Source organism: Eulemur rufifrons, chromosome 19 (assembly GCF_041146395.1).
Source record: "Eulemur rufifrons isolate Redbay chromosome 19, OSU_ERuf_1, whole genome shotgun sequence".
Classification (NCBI taxonomy): Eukaryota; Metazoa; Chordata; class Mammalia; order Primates; family Lemuridae; genus Eulemur; species Eulemur rufifrons.
The window spans coordinates 42,759,046-42,778,628 of NC_091001.1; the positions used below are offsets into that span (position 1 = coordinate 42,759,046).

The 19,583-nt window shown below is 36.0% G+C and overlaps 1 protein-coding gene across 1 annotated transcript in view; it reads left to right on the forward strand.

Moving 5' to 3' along the window:
- The window catches only part of TMEM131 (transmembrane protein 131), a 205,406-nt gene that overhangs the window by 101,720 nt on the left and 84,103 nt on the right, over positions 1-19,583 (forward strand). The window contains exon 5 of the mRNA XM_069494183.1: positions 8,619-8,742. Coding sequence (XP_069350284.1) covers positions 8,619-8,742 — 124 coding nt within the window. The remainder of the gene's footprint in view (positions 1-8,618; positions 8,743-19,583) is intronic.

Consider the following 19,583-nt stretch of genomic DNA (forward strand, 5'->3'; position numbering starts at 1 on the left):
TTTCTTCAGAAAAGACTATAAAGTCCTATGAAGAAGTTAGACAAGCCTGTAAGGAAATAGACTAAAATTTCTACTTGGACAATTAACTGTACTTTGAGTTTATTTATCATAATGGTTATCTAATTATAACACTTCCATCTTGAATTCTCTAGTATTCTATTTTTAGATAACACTTGTTAGCATACTTTTCAAGTTGAATTATTGAGGGATCGTATCGCAATGCATGGGGCTCAATATCTGACTAAATAGGATTAAGCATTGATGGTTATATAAGAATCAACTGTAAAAATTAAGTAGCATTATTCTAGTGCTGGCCTCAAATATACGTCCTCAGCAAACCCCTTTCAACGCAATGATCTCAAGTAAACAAGTTACATGACAAAGCCATCTTTAATGGTTACTCTAAAGCAAAAAAAAAAAAAAAAAAGGCTGTGAATGCTTTATTCCATTTTTCTATGATGTACAGTAGTGTTATTTTCCAGAGTGTTTTCATTTCTTTACTATAAAATTATTTTTACCTTTTATCTTTTTTTATGAAATATAATATACACATAGCAAAGTGCATTAAAATGTATATGTAGTTTTACATTTACCACTCAGCTCAAGAAATAGAATGCTTGCCAGCACCCAGACACCCCTGGGTACCCCTCCTTGAACCCAGTCTCATTGTTCTCCCCAGGATTGACCACTGTCTGATTTTTTTGTAATCATTTCTAGATCTTCTTTGCAATCATACTACCTATGTATGTACCTCTAAATAGTATGTTAGCTTTGCCAGTTTTCGAACTTACTTTCCCAGTTTATTTTTAAATACTACAAACCTATGAAAAGTTGCAGGAATACTATAGTGTTCTTGCATACCTTGTTAATCTTATAACCTTGTATACCAATATATATTTTGTGTACCTCTATAACTTTATTATATGTTAACAGTCTGCTACATTTGCTATATATATATATATATATATATGCGCTAGATATTCTTCTGTATTTTTAATTTATATAGTATTTTAACAAATGTAAATGATACTGTGATATAGCTCATTCTGTTTCATATCTTTTGAAAGGTCCATGTGTGTTAGATTCTTATTTTAACCACAGCAGAATATCCACTATTTTGCCCATTAACTCTTCCTTTGGTGACTACACATACTGCCTAAAACACTCTACTCCCACAGCCAGCCCTGCATTGAAATCCTGGTACAAGTTCACATATGGACTGTTGTGAAAATTTCTTTGGAATATAAGGCCAGGAGTGGAGTACTCAGGTCATAGAGTGTGAGTACATGTAACATGTCTAGGTAGTGCCTGATTGCTCTTGGGAATGGCTGTACCACTCTATCCTCCCAAGAGCAGTACATGAGCATTCTTATATTTCCATATTCCCTATATTTGCACCAACACTTGACATTTGCCAGCTTTCTGATTTTACTGGCTAAATAGGGATACTGTAATACCTCGTTGTTATTCTGTATTTCTCTGATTGCTAATAAGTTCAAGTTGTCTAACTCTTTATGTGCTTCTTGGCCTTTTTGATTTCCTTTTCTGTAAGCTACCTGTTCATATCCTTTGACCATTTTTCTTTTGGGGTTCTTATTGATATTAGTTTGTTAGAGGTTTCTTTTATGGTCTTAGAAGTAACCTTACAGTCTAAAAAGATATTTACACATTGCAAAGCTCTTTTCCCAGATTGTCACCTGTCAACTTTTCTCACTCCATACTTTGTTGAACAGAAATTCTTAATGTTCTCCCAACTTTTGAAAACTTTAATAATACAAAAAAATTGGAAGAGTAATATGGTGAATACCTCCATCATATTCACCAAAAATGAATTCACCAAGAGTTAACTCTTTACTACATTTGCCTTCTTGCTCTTTCTATGCGTGTACGTGCACGCACACATGTGCATGCACAATGTGAATACGTATTAGCTCATTAATTTTCAGGCTTTCTTCTTTTCAAATCTGTGCATTTAAATTTATGAATTTTCCTTTAAGCACAACTAGAACTGCACTCCACAAATTCTAATGAGTTAATTTTTTCATTTTAATTTGGTCCCAGGTATTTAATTTTTATTCACATTTTATCTTTGATCCATGGGTTGTTTAGACAGGCATTGATTTGCTTACGTGTTTATGGGGAATCTAGTTATCTGTTATTGATTTCTAGTTTAATTGAACAAGGACTAGAAAATTCTACATATGAAAGAGTTACGAATAAAGAAGAGATAGAGCAAATAGAAAGTAACTAGCAAGATGATAGACTTTAACCATATCAACAATTGCATTAAATATAAATAATCTAAATACACCAATTAAGGGACCAAGATTGTCAGACTGAATAAAAAAGCAAGACACAACTAACAAGAAACCCACTTTTATGTATAAAGACATAGGTTAAAAGTGAAAGGCATGGAAAAGATACATCTTGTAAACACTAATCAAAAGAAAGTTGAAAGGGCTATATTAATTTGGACAAAGTAAACTTCAAAACTAACAATATTACTATGAATAAAGGAGGATATTACATAATTTTATGGGGCTAATTCACCAAAAAGACATAACTCTAAATATGCTTGCATCTAACAACAGAGCTTCAAAATACTTGAACCAAATATGCCCTCGGGGGAGGGACTTTACGAACGGACTAAGGAGCTCAATGGACCCTCTCAACAAACACCAGTTTATGTGTGAGAATTATAAAAGCAATTAGTTAAAGTCCCAGGAAATTGTTTATTTAAGAAAATGTTGTTTTGTTTTGTTTTGTTTTGTTTTTGGTTTTTTATTGCAGCTCATTATGGGGGTACAAAAGTTCAGGTTATATATATTGCCCATGCCCCTCCATCCCCCCGAGTCTGAGCTTCAAGCGTGTCCATTTCCCAGACAGTGCACATTGCATTCATCAAGTAGGTATACACCCATCCCCTCCTCCCCAGCCCCCCCCCAGTCAGAACTTCAAGCGTGACCATTCCCCAGACAGTGTACATCGCATTCATCAAGTAGGTATGCACCCATCCCCGCCCCCCCCAGCCCCCACCTCTGTCCGATACCCAATTGGTGTTATTCCCAAATGTGCACTTAGGTGATGATCAGGGAAACCAGTTTGTTGGTGAGTACATGTGGTGCTTATTTTTCCATTCTTGGGATACTTCACTTAATAGAATGGGTTCCAACTCTCTCCAGGAGAACCAAAGAGATGCCATATTACCATTTAAATCTTGGTAAGAACAACAAGAGTCTCTGGCATTTGGACTAACAACCTATTTTATTACTCTCTCCCTCAACCCCCTAACTCCCCGCTCTATGTTATAGAAGCTCTATCCTGGGTACCCAAGAAGACAGAAGCTCCCTCTAACCCCAGTTCCCAGTCTAAGGCCACAATTTCATTCTGGGAAGGGCAGGCTGTTAGCATTCCTCATCATCCACTATCTCATGTTGTAGAAGTTCTATTTCAGGCACATGTCAGAAAGAACTGGGTCTCTCTTTACCCATCTATTCCACACCCTAGAACAGATGCAGTATCCTAGATGCAGCGTGTCAAGAATACTGGAGACCCTATCTCCCCTGCCCCACTCAGTCATAGGGTATAGGTTCCACACCAGGAAGAGCAAGGTGAGAAGACCGGGACTACCAAACCTTCCCTAGTGCCCACTTGTATAGCAGGGCATCACTATGGGAAAAGCAGATCGGCAAAAATAGACTTTAAAACAAAAATGTTACTAGAGATTAAGATGGACATTTTATAATGACAAAAGGGTCAATCCAGCAGGGAGATATAACAGTTATATGCAATAACAACAGAGACCCAAAATATATGAAGCAAACTGAAAGAACTGAAGAGAAAAATAGTGCAACAGTAAATAATTGCAGTCTTCAGTACCCTCATTTTCAATAATGGATAGACTATCTAGGCAGAAAATTAAAAAAGGAAACAAGACTTGGAAACAGTGTAAACTAACTAGACTTGTAGACATCTTTAGAACACTCTGCTCAACGGAATACTTAGTCTGTTCAAGCACACATAGAATGTCTCCAGGGTAGACCATATGCTAGACCGTAATTCAAGCCCCAGTAAATTTAAATGAATTTAAACAATACAGGTTGAGCATTCTTCATCTGCAAATCCAAAATCCGAAATGCTCCAAAATCCAAAACTTTTGAGTGCCAACATGATGCCCAAAGGAAATGCTCATTTGAGGAGTTCAGATTTTTAGATGAAGGATGCTAATTTGGTAAGTATAATACAGATATTCCAAAATCCCAATAAAAATCTGAAATTCAAAACACTTCTGGGTCCCAAGCATTTTGGATAAGAGATGTTCAACCTGTACAAAATATATTCTCTGATGACTTCATTCTGTAATGAAACAAATTGGGAATTAAAAAAAAATCTTGGAATATTAAACATGCTCCTTAATAATCAATGAATCAAAAAAGAAATCAAAAGGGAAATTAGAAAATGCTTTTGAGATGAATGGAAATGAAAACATTAATATCAAAACTTACAGGATACAGCAAACGCATTGCTGAGAAGGAAACTTAAAGCTGTAAATGTCTTAATTTGCATACACACCAAAAAAAGATCTCAAATCAGAAACCTAATCTTCTCCCTTAAAACCTGGAAAAATAATGAACTAAACTCCAGCAAGCAAGACAAAGAAAAAAGAAATAATAAAGACTAGGGAGCAAATAAATACAGAATAGAAAAAAAACAATAGAGAAAGTCAGCAAAACCATAAGTTGGCTTTTTGAAAAGATCAAATTGATAAACGTTTAGCTAGACTGACCAGGAATAAGATAAGACTCAAATTCCTAAAATCAGGAACCTAGGAGGTACCATTACTATCAACCTTATACAAGTAAAAAGAATTTTAAGGGAATACTATGAACAGCCATCTGCCAACAAATTCATTAACTTAAAGTGGACAAATTCCTGGAAAGGCACAAAATATCAAAACTGAGTTAAGGAGAAATAGAAAATCTGAATAGACTGATTAAAAAGTAAATAATTTGAATTAATCATTTAAAAACCTTCCCAGGCCGGGCGCGGTGGCTCACGCCTGTAATCCTAGCACTCTGGGAGGCCGAGGTGGGCGGATCGTTTGAGCTCAGGAGTTCGAGACCAGCCTGAGCAAGAGCGAGACCCCACCTCTACTAAAAATAGAAAGAAATTATATGGACAGCTAAAAATATATATAGAAAAAATTAGCCGGGCATGGTGGCGCATGCCTGTAGTCCCAGCTACTCGGGAGGCTGAGACAGGAGGATCCCTTGAGCTCAGGAGTTTGAGGTTGCTGTGAGCTAGGCTGATGCCACGGCACTCACTCTAGCCTGGGCAACAGAGTGAGACTCTGTCTCAAAAAAAAAAAATAAATAAAAAAAAAAAAAAATAAAAACCTTCCCAGAAAGCAAGACCTGGCTCACATAGCTTTACTGGTAGATTTTACGAAATACTCAAAGAAGAATTAATACCAATTATTCATAAACTCTTCCAAACAATGGAACACTTCCTAACTCAGTCTGTTGGGCCTGTGTTACCCTGATGACAAAACCAGACAAAGACACTACAAGAAAAGAAAACTACAGGCAAATATCCCTTCTGAATACAGGTACAAAAATCCTTCACAAAATACTAACAGAGTCTAGCAACATATTAAAAGGATTATATGCCATGACCAAGTTGACATTTATCTCAAGAATGCAAGGCTGGTTTAACATCAAAAAGTCAATTAATATAATATGCCATGTTAATAGAATACAGGGAAAACCATATGACCATGTCAGTAAATGCAGAAAAAGCATTTTAAAAAATACAGTATCTTTCCTGATAATAATGCTCAACAAACTAGGAATAGAAGGGAATTTCTTTAACCTAAAAAAAGAGCATCTTTGAAAACCCCAAGGCTGATATCATACTTAATGGCAAAAGAATGAAAAATTTCCCCGTATAGCAAGAGCAAGACAAAGAGGTCTATTAACATTCAACATTACGCTGCAAGTCTGACCAGGGCAACTAGGCAAGAAAAAATAAAGAAAGAAAGGGCACCCAGATTGGAAAGGAAGAAGTAAATTCATATCCAGTATGTATTTAATGCTAAGGAATCTACTAAAAACAACTAAAATAATAAAAGTAAATGGAGAAGAATTTAGATTCCAGAAATAGTCCCTTACATTTGTTGCCAGTTGATTTTAACAGTGATGCCAAGACAATTTAATGGAGAAAGAATAGTTTTGCAACAAATAAATGGTGCTGAGGCAACTGGATATCCACATTCAAAAGAATTAAGTTGGATCCCTGTCTTTCACACCAAATACCAAAATTAATTCAAAATAAATCATAGAGCTAAATTGAAAAGTAATGGAGCTAAACAATAAGGCCATTAGAAAATAGTGGAGCATATCTCCATAACCTTGTATTATGCAGTGGTTTCTTAGATATGAATCCAGAAGTACAAGTGACAAAAGACAAAATGTACAAATTAGACAACATACAAATTTAAAACTATTGTGCTCCAAATGATACCATCAGGAAAGTGAAAAGACAAACCACAGGGTGGGAGAAAATAATTACAAACCATGTACCTCATGCAAGTCATATGGCCAAGTCTTAATGAAGTGGGGAAGTACATCATGTTGGGAAACGCGTTACAATCTATCACAACATTGTATGTGTTATCTGATTGATTGTACTCCCCAGGTGTCATGTTACTTTGGTGTGTGAACTCATGAGCTACTGTCTTATAATGCATATTGAAGAAAGGCAGAAGGCCAAGCCCTGTCCTTGGTCTTTTCTTGTGAATTTAAGAAGGGAGATGATCTCCAAAGTGAAGAGTCCCAGTTATACATGTATCATAAAAACTGTTGACTGCCCCGTGTTTGTCACCACTCTGATAGTGCTTCAGCAGAGGCATTATTGGACAGAGGTGTCTTCCTAAATTGTAGTCCACTAGGCCTAGGGCTTTGGAGGACCAGAGAGAGGAGGTAGAGGAGAGTATGCTCAGCTCCTTAGCCCTGCAAGTTCTTCTGCCATTCTAGGTTGAAGCAGCAAGCTCTAACTGTCTCAAGGCAAACAGGAAAGGAAGTGAAGAATAATAGTTTGGAAGTCTTTCCCTACCCTGGCCTTTCATTATCAGCCTGGGCTGCCCTTTGCCCCTCACTTGCGCCCACCTGCAAATTCAGGGAAGTTTTCAGTTCCCTGAAGGATTTCTCACTGTTTTTTGGTTATTTCTTGGAATTAGTACCTCCTTCTAACTTCTAAATTTTCCAGCATTTTTGTTGAGGGGAGTGGGTTACAGAGAGAGCCAGCATGTATAATTCACTGAATTTATGGGAACCTAAAGCCCCAGATTCATTTTCTTAAACTAGTGAAAATTATCAGCTGTTCACTGTTTTTTTTTCAACTTTCCTAAGTCATAAATTAGAGACGATCAGCTGAATTGAAGAATAGGTAGGGGCATAACTTCTGGAAGACAAAAGCATGGTGGACAGTTAAACCAAATACAAAACACAATTCTGGCTACGTTTTTCACCTGCTTAGGATTTGAGGTTTATACATAAACCTTGAATGTCAATTACAAAACATGCACAGTTTCAAAAAATGGGGACCAGAATGGTTGCATGAGGAGAGGACCTTGTGAAAGAAGGTTGTATATTTGAATTAGAAAGTGAAGGTTTAGCCTGAAGATAGGGAGAAGAACACAGAGCAAACATTGGCAAAGGCATGGGGGTCATGCACATGCGGCCAGTCTGCCTCAAGTGGAAGGCTTGGGTGGTGAAAACAGAGGGACTTAGTAGTTTGGATGATGTCAGATTAGGGAGGACTCTAATAACTAGTGAGTGTGTGGGGGTCTGTAGAGAGAGAAAGCAAGCAAGCTGTGGAAGTTAGAAAGCCTGTACAAGTAAAATAAGCTATAGAATACTAAGTGGACTACATATTAATAATGTTTCACTTTCAAGGCAAACTATAATGTAACATGGATGCCAAGGGGAACATTAAAATGGATTTGTGGATTTCAGACCATTGAGTGTATATTTTACATTATTCCTTTGAGAGGAGGCAGTTTAGTAATGGGGGTTAGAGCATGCCATGAAGCCCAGATGGCTTCAGTTCAAATCTAGGTTCCGAGTATGACTTCGGGCAGGTTAATTAACTATTCTGTGCCTCAGTATTCTCATTTATAAAATGAGGGTAGTAAAAGCTCCCAACTCACAGGATCTCCTCACACAACTTTGCCACTTGATTTCTGCTCTGAAGTTGAAGAGCATGTGTGAGTGGAATTTGACAAAAGGACATGATTCACAATTAATAGGGAGACAGGGTGGTATATAGGAAGAAAAGGAACTGATCATTTTATTCCCTGCCTGCTTCCTCACTAGATTGTAAGCTTCCTTGGTCTGAGACTTGCTTCATTATATTCCATCACCTAGTGCAGTGTATAACATAATTGACACTCAGTAAATATGTGTTCAATGACTAAACTTACTGTGTTTAAATATTAATTAATACATATTTTAATACATTAGGATATGTATTGCTCTAATAATTTTGATTAATTTTTAATAACTAAATCATCTTAATTAGAGTTTTGAAGTATTTGTGACAATTTTCTCTTTTTACAGGCCAGTTGGAATGCCAAAAATGGAAAAAGTCTACTTACATAATCCTAGTTCTGAAGAAACTATTACTTTAGTATCAATATCTGCTACAACATCACATTTTCATGCATCCTTTTTTCAAAATAGGGTAAGTTTCCGTGCTACAAATGATTTCTCCTGAGATTGAAATTGAAATGCCTAGATTTTTATTGATGAATAATGTTATTTTGCTATAATTAGAATCTAGTTTCATATCTGTTCCTGGATTTCAGTTTGTTTCATTCCTAGGAATTACTACTTCTACTCCTAGACACAGATTGTTTTTCTCAACACGAAACAGTTTAGCAAATCAACTATGAAACTTAAGCACACTGAAAAATGTAGCATTCTTATATTCAGTTGGTTTTCTGTTCCTTCCTAATTGCAGTTAATTCCTCAGCATTGTGTTAGTTTTCTCTTGCTGCATAATAAATTACCACAAATTTGATGGCTAAGACAACACCCACTTACTTATTAGCACACAGTTCTGTAAGTCATAAATCCAGTGTATTGTTTGCTCAGCATATCATAGGCTGAAATTAAGATGTCATCTGGTCTGAGTCCTTGTCTGGAGACTCTGAGGGGAATCCACTTCAAAACTCATTTAAATTGTTGGCAGAATTAGGTTACTTGTGGTTGTAGAAGTGAAGCCCCCATTTCATTGCCAGGGACCAGGCAGCCAGGTCAGCCAGGGACCTCGCTCAACTCCTTAAGGCACCCACATTTCTTCTCACTGGGTCCATCCATCTTCAAGCTAGCAACAGTGCATAATTTCCCCTTCGGCTTCGTAGCTCTCTGGCTTCCTCTTCTGCCTCCAGCATGGGAAAACTCTACTTTTAAAGGGCTCATCTCCTTGGATCAGGACCATCTGCATAGTTTCCCTTTTGATTTAACTCAAAGGCAACTGACTGGTAACCTTAATTACAACTGCAGAATCCTTTTACCATGTAATGTAAATAATCGCAGGTGTGGTGTCTCATCGAGTCACAGTCTCAGAGGTCAGGGCAGGAAATCTTAGGGGCCATTTTAAGGTTCTCCCTATCACAGGTATCCTCCAAAATTTTATTTGTAATTTTTGTAGATAGTGTGTGAACTTGTTAGTAAAAAGGAAAAACTTTTTCCTGACCAAAGAAAACAATTGAATTTGAGAGACAACATAATACTTTAATACATATTTCCAAAATAATTAACAAATTAGCAAATATCAGAGGAAAGTAAATTAATGGGACTGAATTTCATCTTCCCAGAGTTTTCACTGACTCCTTTAAAAAGTTCTGACTGAATGACAAAAGAAACTTTTAAAAGTATATAAGATATTGGTTGCTATATTAATTTTATATCAGTTATTTAGATTTTTACATTTCTCCTTTCTAAAATCCTATTTCATTATATGTTGTTTACTTCTAAAGTTAAAACAACATAATTTTGGCTTTTTAAATTTAAAAGCATTTTATAAACAAGGGACTGACATAACATCATTTTTGATAATAAAAATTTTAATGTTTTTATGGTACTCATGGAGAATATCCCTTTTCTAAAATAGTTCTTAAAATAACTTTCCCTTGAGTTATTTTTGTTACCTAAAAGATATTTTCACACTTTTTATAAATGTGCTCATGGTCTCAAATACAGAATTCTATTGCTAGGAGAGACCTGTGTATACAAATGAAGAGTTGAGCTCGAGAGAGGTTTGCCCTAGTCATATATGGTTAGTGATAAGACCCAAGATGAGGGCAGGTGTTCTCTGAGCCCACCTAGTGATTTGTATCATATTACACTACAGTGAGTGGCATATGTCACAACCTACGAGAGATGTGTTATGTGTAAGTGGAACCACCCAGCTTTCTTCAGGCAGAGACTGTCGGGTTAAAGGGCAAAATAATGAACTAAAAATGTAAACAGTTCAAAAATAGTTGGTAACTGCATTGTACATTTTATTTTTAACTGTTAACTTTGTTAGTTCAAGCAATGTTTTGTGGTTTCGGAACACTCCAAGCTTCGCCTGTTTAAAGGCTAGAGTTATCACTTTTTCCAGTGCTGTCTCAATACAGAGGATAAAGGAGATTTGGTTGCAAACATACTCTCACTGGACTAGGTAAACAGTGTAAATGAGGTAGGCAAGCCAAGTGCAATGAGGGATGCTCTGGAGAGCATGTGGCCCATTCAAAAGGATCAACCCCCACTGGGCTACTGCCAGTGGTTGCTATGTGGGAGTGTAAGCCAATGTACAGTTCTACTGATTTTCCAAGAAGAGTCAGAAATAAGAATTTTTAAATATCTCCCAGTTTTTACACATTGAAAATGAACTCAATTTTAGAAAAAAAGTGTAGACCAAACAACATAAGATGAAGGCCACCAATTTGACATGTCTGAAGTAGAGACCTATTTCTTTCTATACACGAACCTTACACAAAGAGAATGGATTTTTTTGAAAATTCTTCAAAAAGATAAACTATATGTATTTGTAATGAAAGAACAAGTTAAAAATCAATCCGTGTTTTCTGCTTTGAGGATATGGAATTAAACAATAAATATAATTACACTTACCAAAATCTACATTTAAATAGACTAGAGTTAGCTTCAAAGGAGATAGCCAAAATCTATGCTATCTTCTCTTACCTTTTGTTCTTCTTGCTTTCCATCTTTTCCCCAACAGTAAGACACTTCCTCTAGAAGCTCAAGAAAGAGAGGGGAGAGATGGAATGAACTCTTGGGGGAGGAAATAACTTCATTTCCCCTCCACTTCAGTTTTATGCCTACAATAAGAGCCTTTGGGGAAAAATGAATAGAGTTTGTCTTGTCCAGGAGAGCAAAACCTTCTGTATGTTTATTTTAACTCTTGCGGTCTTTGTCATATTCATAATTCCTGGTCAGATGCTATTTCTTTGACAATAAAACGTTTTCTGTAACTCACAAACTTTTTGGTTATTAACTGATATCATCTCTACATTAACCAAGCAGTAGGAAATACAGAAAAGAATAATTTTTTAATTGTTTAAAAGACCACATTTTACATAATTGTATTTTAACACATACAAATAATCCTCTTATTAAGGTTTTGATTTTAAGACCACCTGAAAATCAAGAATAGGAATAATAAAAGTAGGGAATAGGATTATGTGACAGTTTATTTCTCTGTATATAAGTTCTCGTAATTATCTCTTAATTAAATATAATTATCTAAGTAATTATAATTAAAAGTTCCACAATGATAAGACTAAGGCCTATTCAGCTTTCATGGCTTTATTATATATTGGCCATAAAATATGCAATATATGTTTTGTGTCAAAGAATAGTCAAATTTTGATTGCTTGAATTGTGGAAATGGGTGTTTTACACATGGTAAGAAAACAAAAATTACTTTTTTATTAACTATAGCCTGTTAATTAAACTTCAGGATAAACTGGAGATGAACTAGGGTACACTTTGTGACTAAAATGAAAATGTTATAGTTCACTTCTTTCACTATGCTTAATGTAGTAAACAATCATCTCTTATTCATTGAAGGTCATTAATGAATATTAATGTTTATTTCTAACTAGATGTAGAAGTCTGGACATTATTTATTCTATTTTAGGTTAAACTCTAATGTCCAGCATATTATTTGGAATTGAATAAAATTTGATATAGCATTGGTGTGGAATATTATGCAGATAGTAAAAAGAATGAAATAAATCTGTATCTGTTCATCTGGAATAATATATGTGCTATGTTAGTATATAAGAAAAGCACATTGTTGAGTAGAATATAATGATTTTATAAAAAGCAAAAACTCTGTGTATACTTTGGTATATTAATAAGAGCCAGAGTAAGATGCAGGTAGATTCACCAGGTTAACTGGATAACCTGAGAAAAGTGAGAATCGAGGAGGTTTGAGGTGTTAACTGTTTCTTCAATCATCTTTGCACTGTATCACTGAGTAAAATAAGCACTTGTTATGTTAGCAATTTAAAATTTTTCTTAAATATAAATTTTAAAATAATTTTGCCATATGTGTGGAAATAAAGAATTAATTAGTTTAACAAATATTTATTTAGTGCCTCCCAGCACTTAAGTCTCACCTACTTTTAAGTGCCAGATACTTTGGATTATCAGTGAACAACAGAGATAGATCCTTTACTCCAGATACTTACCTCTGGAGAGTTTAGGTGATATCAGCAGCAGAGGGAAGACAAACATAATAAATTTCATAAACTCTTAGAAGATAATACAAGCTGAGAAAAAGGAAGAATATAGGATGAGGAGATTAGGAATGTGCCAGGAGGAGTGGTCCACTTTTAAGTAGGATGGTCAGGGTGGACTTTGCTCAGAAGGTGACATTTGAACAAAGACTGAAGGGGTTAGGGTAGGGAGGACTATATGAAGGAAAGCGGAATATATAGAAGAATATTCCAGACAGAAGAAACAGGCAGTACAAAGGATCTGCTGTAAATGTAGACTTGGTGTGCAAAGAGGACAACAGTGTGCTAAACCAGAGTGAGGGCAGACATGACAGGCCTTCCAAGGTGTGGTAAGGACTTGGCTCTTTTTCTGAATGGAATGGGAAGCCATCAAAGGGTTTTGAGCAGATGAATGAAATGATAGCTTATGTTTTAAAAGGATCACTGTTTATCAAAAATAGAGGGACAAAGGGGAGAATCAGGGTCACCAGTCACATTGGCTCTTGCAGTACTCTAAGGTAAGAAGGTGATTACTCTGACCAGAGTGTGGTGTATGGAAGAGGTGAAGAAAGGGGTTGGATATAGGTATACCTCAGAGATATTGGGGGTTCAGTTCCAGACCACCACAATAAAGCAAGTCACAAGAATTTTTTGGTTTCCCAGTGAATATAAAAGTTTAGTACTATACTGTAGTCTATTAAGTGTGCTGTAGCATTTTGTCTAAAAATATATATACATATATGTATACACACACACACACACACCCCTTAATTAAAAAACACCTTATTTCTAAAAAATACTAAAAGTCACCCGACCCTTCAACAAGTCATAATCTTTTTGCTTGGGGAGGGTCTTGCCTCAGAGTTGATGGATGCTGACTGATCAGAGTGTTGATCACCAAAGATTGGGTGGCTGTGGCAATTTCTTAAAATAAGACAACAGTGAAGTTTGCCACATCAATTGACTCTTCCTTTCATGAAAGATTTCTCTGTAGCATGCAGTGTCCTTTGATAGCATTTTACCCACAGTAGAACTTCTTTCAAAATTGGAGTCAATATTCGCAAACCCTGCCACTGCTTTATTAACTAAATTTGTGTAATATTCTTAATCTTTTGTTGTCAACAGTGTTCATATCCTCTTCACCAGGAGTACATTCCATCTCAAGAAACCACTTTCTTTGTTCATCCATAAGAAGCAACTCCTCCTCATCCTTTAAAATTTTATCATGAGATTTTAGGAATTCAGTCCCATCTTCAGGTTCTACTTCTTATTCTAATTCTCTTGGTGTTTCCACATCTTTAGTGACTTCCTCCACTGAAGTCTTAGGCCCCTCAAATCCATGAGGGTTGGAATCAACTTCTTCCAGATTCCTGTTAATGTTGATACTTTGACCTTCTCCCATGAAACATGAATGTTCTTAATGGCATCTAAAATGGTAAATTCTTCCTAGGTTTTCAACTGACTTGCCCACATCCATCAGAGGAGTCATTTCTGTAGCAGCTATAACCGTAGGAAATGTATTTCTTAAGTAATAAGACTTGAAAGTTGAAATTATTCTTTGATCCATGGGCTGCAGAATAGATGTTGTGCTAGCAGGCATGAAAGCAACATTCATCTCCTTGTGCATCTCCATCAGAGCTCTTAGGTGACCAGGTGCATTGTCAATGAACAGTAACATTTTGAAAGGAATCTTTTTTTCTGAGCAGTAGGTCTTACTAGTGGCTTAAAATATTCAGTAACCCATGCTTTAAACAAATGTGCTGTCATCCAGGCTTTGTTATTCCATTTATTGAGCACAAGTGGAGTAGATTTCATTCTTAAGGGCCCTAGGATTTTCAGAATGGTAGATGAACATTGACTTCAACTTAAAAGTTACCAGCTTCATTAGCCCCTAACAAGAGAGTCAGCCTGTCCTTTGAAGCTTTGAAGCCAGACATTGACTTCTCTTCTCTAGCTATGAAAGTCCTAGATGGCATTTTCTTTCAATAGAAAACTGTTCATCTCATGAGAAATCTGTTGTTGACTATAGCTACCTTCATCAATGCTAGATCTTCTGGATAACTTGCTGCAACTTTTACATCAGCTTCACCTTGTGCTTTTATGTTATTGAGCTAACTTCTTTCCCTAAACCTCAAGAACCAATGTCTGCTAGCTTCCAGCTTTTCTTCTGCAGCTTCTAACCTCTGTCAGCCTTCATAGAATTAAAGAGAATTGGGGCCTTGTTCTGTATTAGGCTTTGGCTGGTTTGATCTTCTATCCACACCACTAAAACTTTCTCCATATCGGCAATAACGCTGTTTTGCTTTCTTAACTATCATTCATGTGTTCACTAGAGTAGCACTTTTAACTTCCCTGAAGAACTTTTCCTTTGCATTCACAGCTTGGCGAACTGATTCAAGAGGCCTAGCCCTCAGCCTGTCTTGGCTTTTGACATGCTTTCTTTACTAAGCTTCATTTCTAACTTCGATTTAAAGTGAGAGATGTGCAACTCTTCCTTTCACTTGAATGCTTACAGGCCATTGTAGGGTTATTAATTGGTCTGATTTCAATATTGTTGTGTCTCAGGGACTAGGGAGGCCTGAGGGGAGGAAGAGGGATGGGGGAGAACACGTAACGACATTGATCGATTAAGTTGCCTGTCTTAAGTGGGCAACGGTTCGTGGCACCTCAAAACAGTTACCATAGTAACATCAAAGATCACTGATCACCATAACAGATGTAATGAAATGAACTTTTTTCATAATAATGAAAAAAGTTTGAAATATTGTAAGAATTACCAAAAATGTGACATAGAGACACAAAGTGAGCACATGCAGTTGGAAAAATGGCACCAATAGACTTGATTGATGCAGGGTTGCCACAAACCTTCAATTTGTAAAAAATACAATATCTGTGAAGTACAGTAAAATGAAGCACAATAAAAGGCAATATGCCTGTATATTTTGAAGATACAGCCAACAGGATGTCCTGATATGAGATTGGGAGAAAGAGGAGGATTAAGATTGACATTTCTTTGGTTCTCCTGGAGAGAGTTGGAACCCATTATATTAAGTGAAGTATCCCAAGAATGGAAAAACAAGCATCACATGTACTCACCAGAAAATTGGTTTCCCTGATCATCACCTAAATGCACATCTGGGAATGATACCAATCGGATATCAGACTGAGGTGGGAGGTGGGGGGAGGAGATGGGTGTATGCCTACATGATGAGTGCGTTGCGCACCGTCTGGGGAATGGTCACGCTTGAAGGTGCTGACTCGGGGAGGGGGAGCGTGCAAGGAGGAGATGGGTGTATACCTACATGATGAGTGCAATGCGCACTGTCTGGGGAATGGACATGCCTGGAGCTCTGACTTGGGGGGATAGGCGGTACATGGGCAACGTATGTAACCTGAACTTTTGTACCCCCATAATAAGCTGAAATAAAAAAAATTATATAAAAAAATTGGCTCTAGAGTTTTGTCCTAAGCAACTAGAAGGACAAAGTTGCTATCTAGGCTGAGGGTGAAGCAGGTTTCAGTAGTTCAACTGGGACATGTTCCATTTGCGCTGTCTCCTAGATATTCAAGTGGAGGTGTCAAGGAGGCAGTTGATATTTGAGTTTGGTGTGTGAGGAAGAGAGGACTGGACTAGAAATAGAATCTCAGGAGTCACTGGTGAAGATACAAAGCCATGCATCTGGTTAAGATCACCAGGGGAATAAAAAACCCAGGGAATGAGCTTTGCTTACAAATATGACTTGCCAAAATTAGTTTCTTAGTGGGATACCTAGGAACTCAGGTCTTGTATCCATCAGCTACAAGGTTTCTATGGAAATATCCCTTACTTTGTGAAATTTAGATGGGTTTTCAAAGGGTGTTGTTTGAATTTTTTTTTTAAGTAAAATTAAGTTCCCATAAAAATTTCAAAGGAGACCAAGTTTCCTCTGGATAAATTTTCATGTAGTAAGCATAGACCTTATGAATCTCTTAACTGTTCTCAGCTAGCAATACTGTACTCATCAATTCTAAAACCATGTTTTGCACATTTTTATATCTCTGAAATTGGGACACATCTTACAGTCAGACACCTTACAATCATGTCAGCCTGGATTAAAGTTGGGTTTTTCCAGAGAACGTGACTGGCACTAGTGGTCTCAGCACTGTCATGTAAACATTAAATTTTCTGCTTGAAGTTTTTTTGACCACTGATATGTATTCAGACTACAAACCTGCATGAGTACTGATACATGGTCCAAATTCTAAGAGTAAGTTAGTTTTTCTCCCTCCATCCAGTGCCCAAAATGAGTCATAGTATTCTTCACTGACCCTTTGTATGAATGAGGTTTTTGTTATCTTCACTCCTTGCTTTATATGCAGGTCTCCTATTAGCTGTATTTGAGCATTATTTTTCTCTTGCTCTGGTACAAAACATCTATATTAAAAGCAGTGGCATCTTAGATGGGAAAATGATATTCTTTTTTCAAATTGCCTTGATTCTTCTCTATGTCATAGGTGTCAGGACTATGAATCCTTAAATTGTCAGAGGGAATTATAAAGGTGATGAAAGGGTGGCCAACAATACAACTCTGTGGAATTAAATTCATGACAGTGCAAATTGTGGGTGGATGGCCTGAACTTAGTAATATTATCCACTTTATTTTTAGAGGTTTTGATGTTTTAAAGTAGATTAGGGTTTATTCTTGCCAACCAAGAGTTAAACCTAAACAGTGAATTAATTGTTCTTGTTCCAAGGGAACATACAAGCTGAGACCTTTGTAAAAAATGATCCCAGCTAAAATAAAATTGAGTCAGTCTATAAGGGACCCCTGGCAGACTTACGTCACTTGGTGAAGTGTCCACTCAGTTCTTTTGCCTGTTTTTTTAATTGGGTTGTTTGTTTTCTTATTGACTTTTTATTTACTCCAAATAGTAAAAAAAAAAATACTTTCATATTTATTATATATCTTACATATATTTGTATGTTTTTAAATTACAACATACTTGCAGTAAAATTTCACACTTTAGTTCTGAGTTTCGACAAACCCCTAAAGTCATGTAATCAAAAACTGAGTCACCTCAAACCAGTGAGTATAGCTTATTCCAGGGTATATTAATGGAACCACGTAGTACATAGCTCTTTTAGTCTGGCTTCTTTCATTTAATAAAATACATTTCATATTGGTCCATATAGTTAGGTGTATCAGTTTTTTGAACCACTTTATTGCAGAATAGTATTTCATTGGCTGGCAGTATCACAGTTTGTTTATTCATTCATGAGTTGAAGACTTTGGGTTGTTTCCCACTTGGAGTTATAAATAAGGCCACTACACATATTTACATATGGATTTTTGTGTAAATATAAATGTTCATTTCTCTTAGGTAAATACTTAGGAGTGGGATTGCTGGGTCTTATGCTAAGAATATGTTTAACAGTTTTTCATAATGATTGTACCACCTCATGTTCTCGCTAGATGTATGAGAGTTTCAGTTGCTCTACATCCTTATCAGCATTCAGTGTTGTCAGGTTTGGAGTTTTGTTTGTTTGCCATTAAAATAGGTGTATAGTGTTAGTCCATTTTTAATTTGCATTTCCCAGTGAAAAGTAATAGTCATTTTTATTTGTCATTCATATATTTTCTTTGATGAAGTATCTGCTCAAATTTTTTGCCGGTTTTTTTAATTGGCTTGTTTTCTTACTAAGTTCTTTATATATTCTGGATATAAGTCCTTTATCAGATAGGCAATTTACAAATCTTTTCTTTCCATTTGTAACATGTCTGTTCATTCTCTTTATAGAATCTTTAAAGAGCATAAGTTTTTAATGTTCATGAAGTCCATTTTATCAAATTTTTCTTTTATGGGTCATGCTTTTGAAGTTGTAGCTAAGAACTCATTGCCTAACCCAAGATCACAAAGATTTTCTCCAGTTTTGCCTCTAGAAGTATAATTGGCCCTCCATGTTCATGGGTTCCACATCCATGGATTTAACCAATACCAGATCAAAAATATTTGGGAAAAAAAAATTATGTCTGTACTGAACATGTACAGATTTTTTTCTTGTCATTATTCCCTAAACAATACAGTGTAACAACTATTTACATATTAATAGCATTTACATTCTTTAGGTAGTATAAACAATCTAGAGATGATATGAAGTATACAGAAGGATGTGCATAGGTTATATGCAAATATTATGCCATTTTACATCAGGGATTTTTGTATCCACAGGAAGTCCTGGAACAAATCCTTCACAGATTCCGAGGGACAACTGTAGTAGTTTTAAATTTTACATTTAGGTCTACAGTCCATTTTTAGTTAATGTGTGCTTATGGTATGAAATATAGATCAAGGATTATTTTGTTTTGCATATGGATATCCAGTTGTTCCTGAGCCATTGCTTAAAAAACACTATCCTTTCTCATTGAAATCGCACTATATTTTTGTTGAAAATTGATCTTGTATGTATAGGTCTGTTTTTGGATTCTCCACTACGTTCTAATATGTATCTAATAGAGAAACTCTAAAATACCTATCCTTTCAACAGTCCATACTGCTTTGATTACTGTGGCTCTATAGTAATTCTTAGAATCAGGTATTAGGAGTCCTCCAATTTTGTTTTTCTTTTTCAAAATTGTTTTGACTTATTCTTTTTCCTTGCCTTCTAAATTTTAGAATCACCTTGTCATTTTCTTTTTTTAAAAAATCCTGCTGAGATTTTTTAATAGTGTCATTTTAATTAATTTTAAATGTACAGAAAAGTAATAGTCTCCACATATCCCTCACTCAGTTGCCATATATTCATATATGG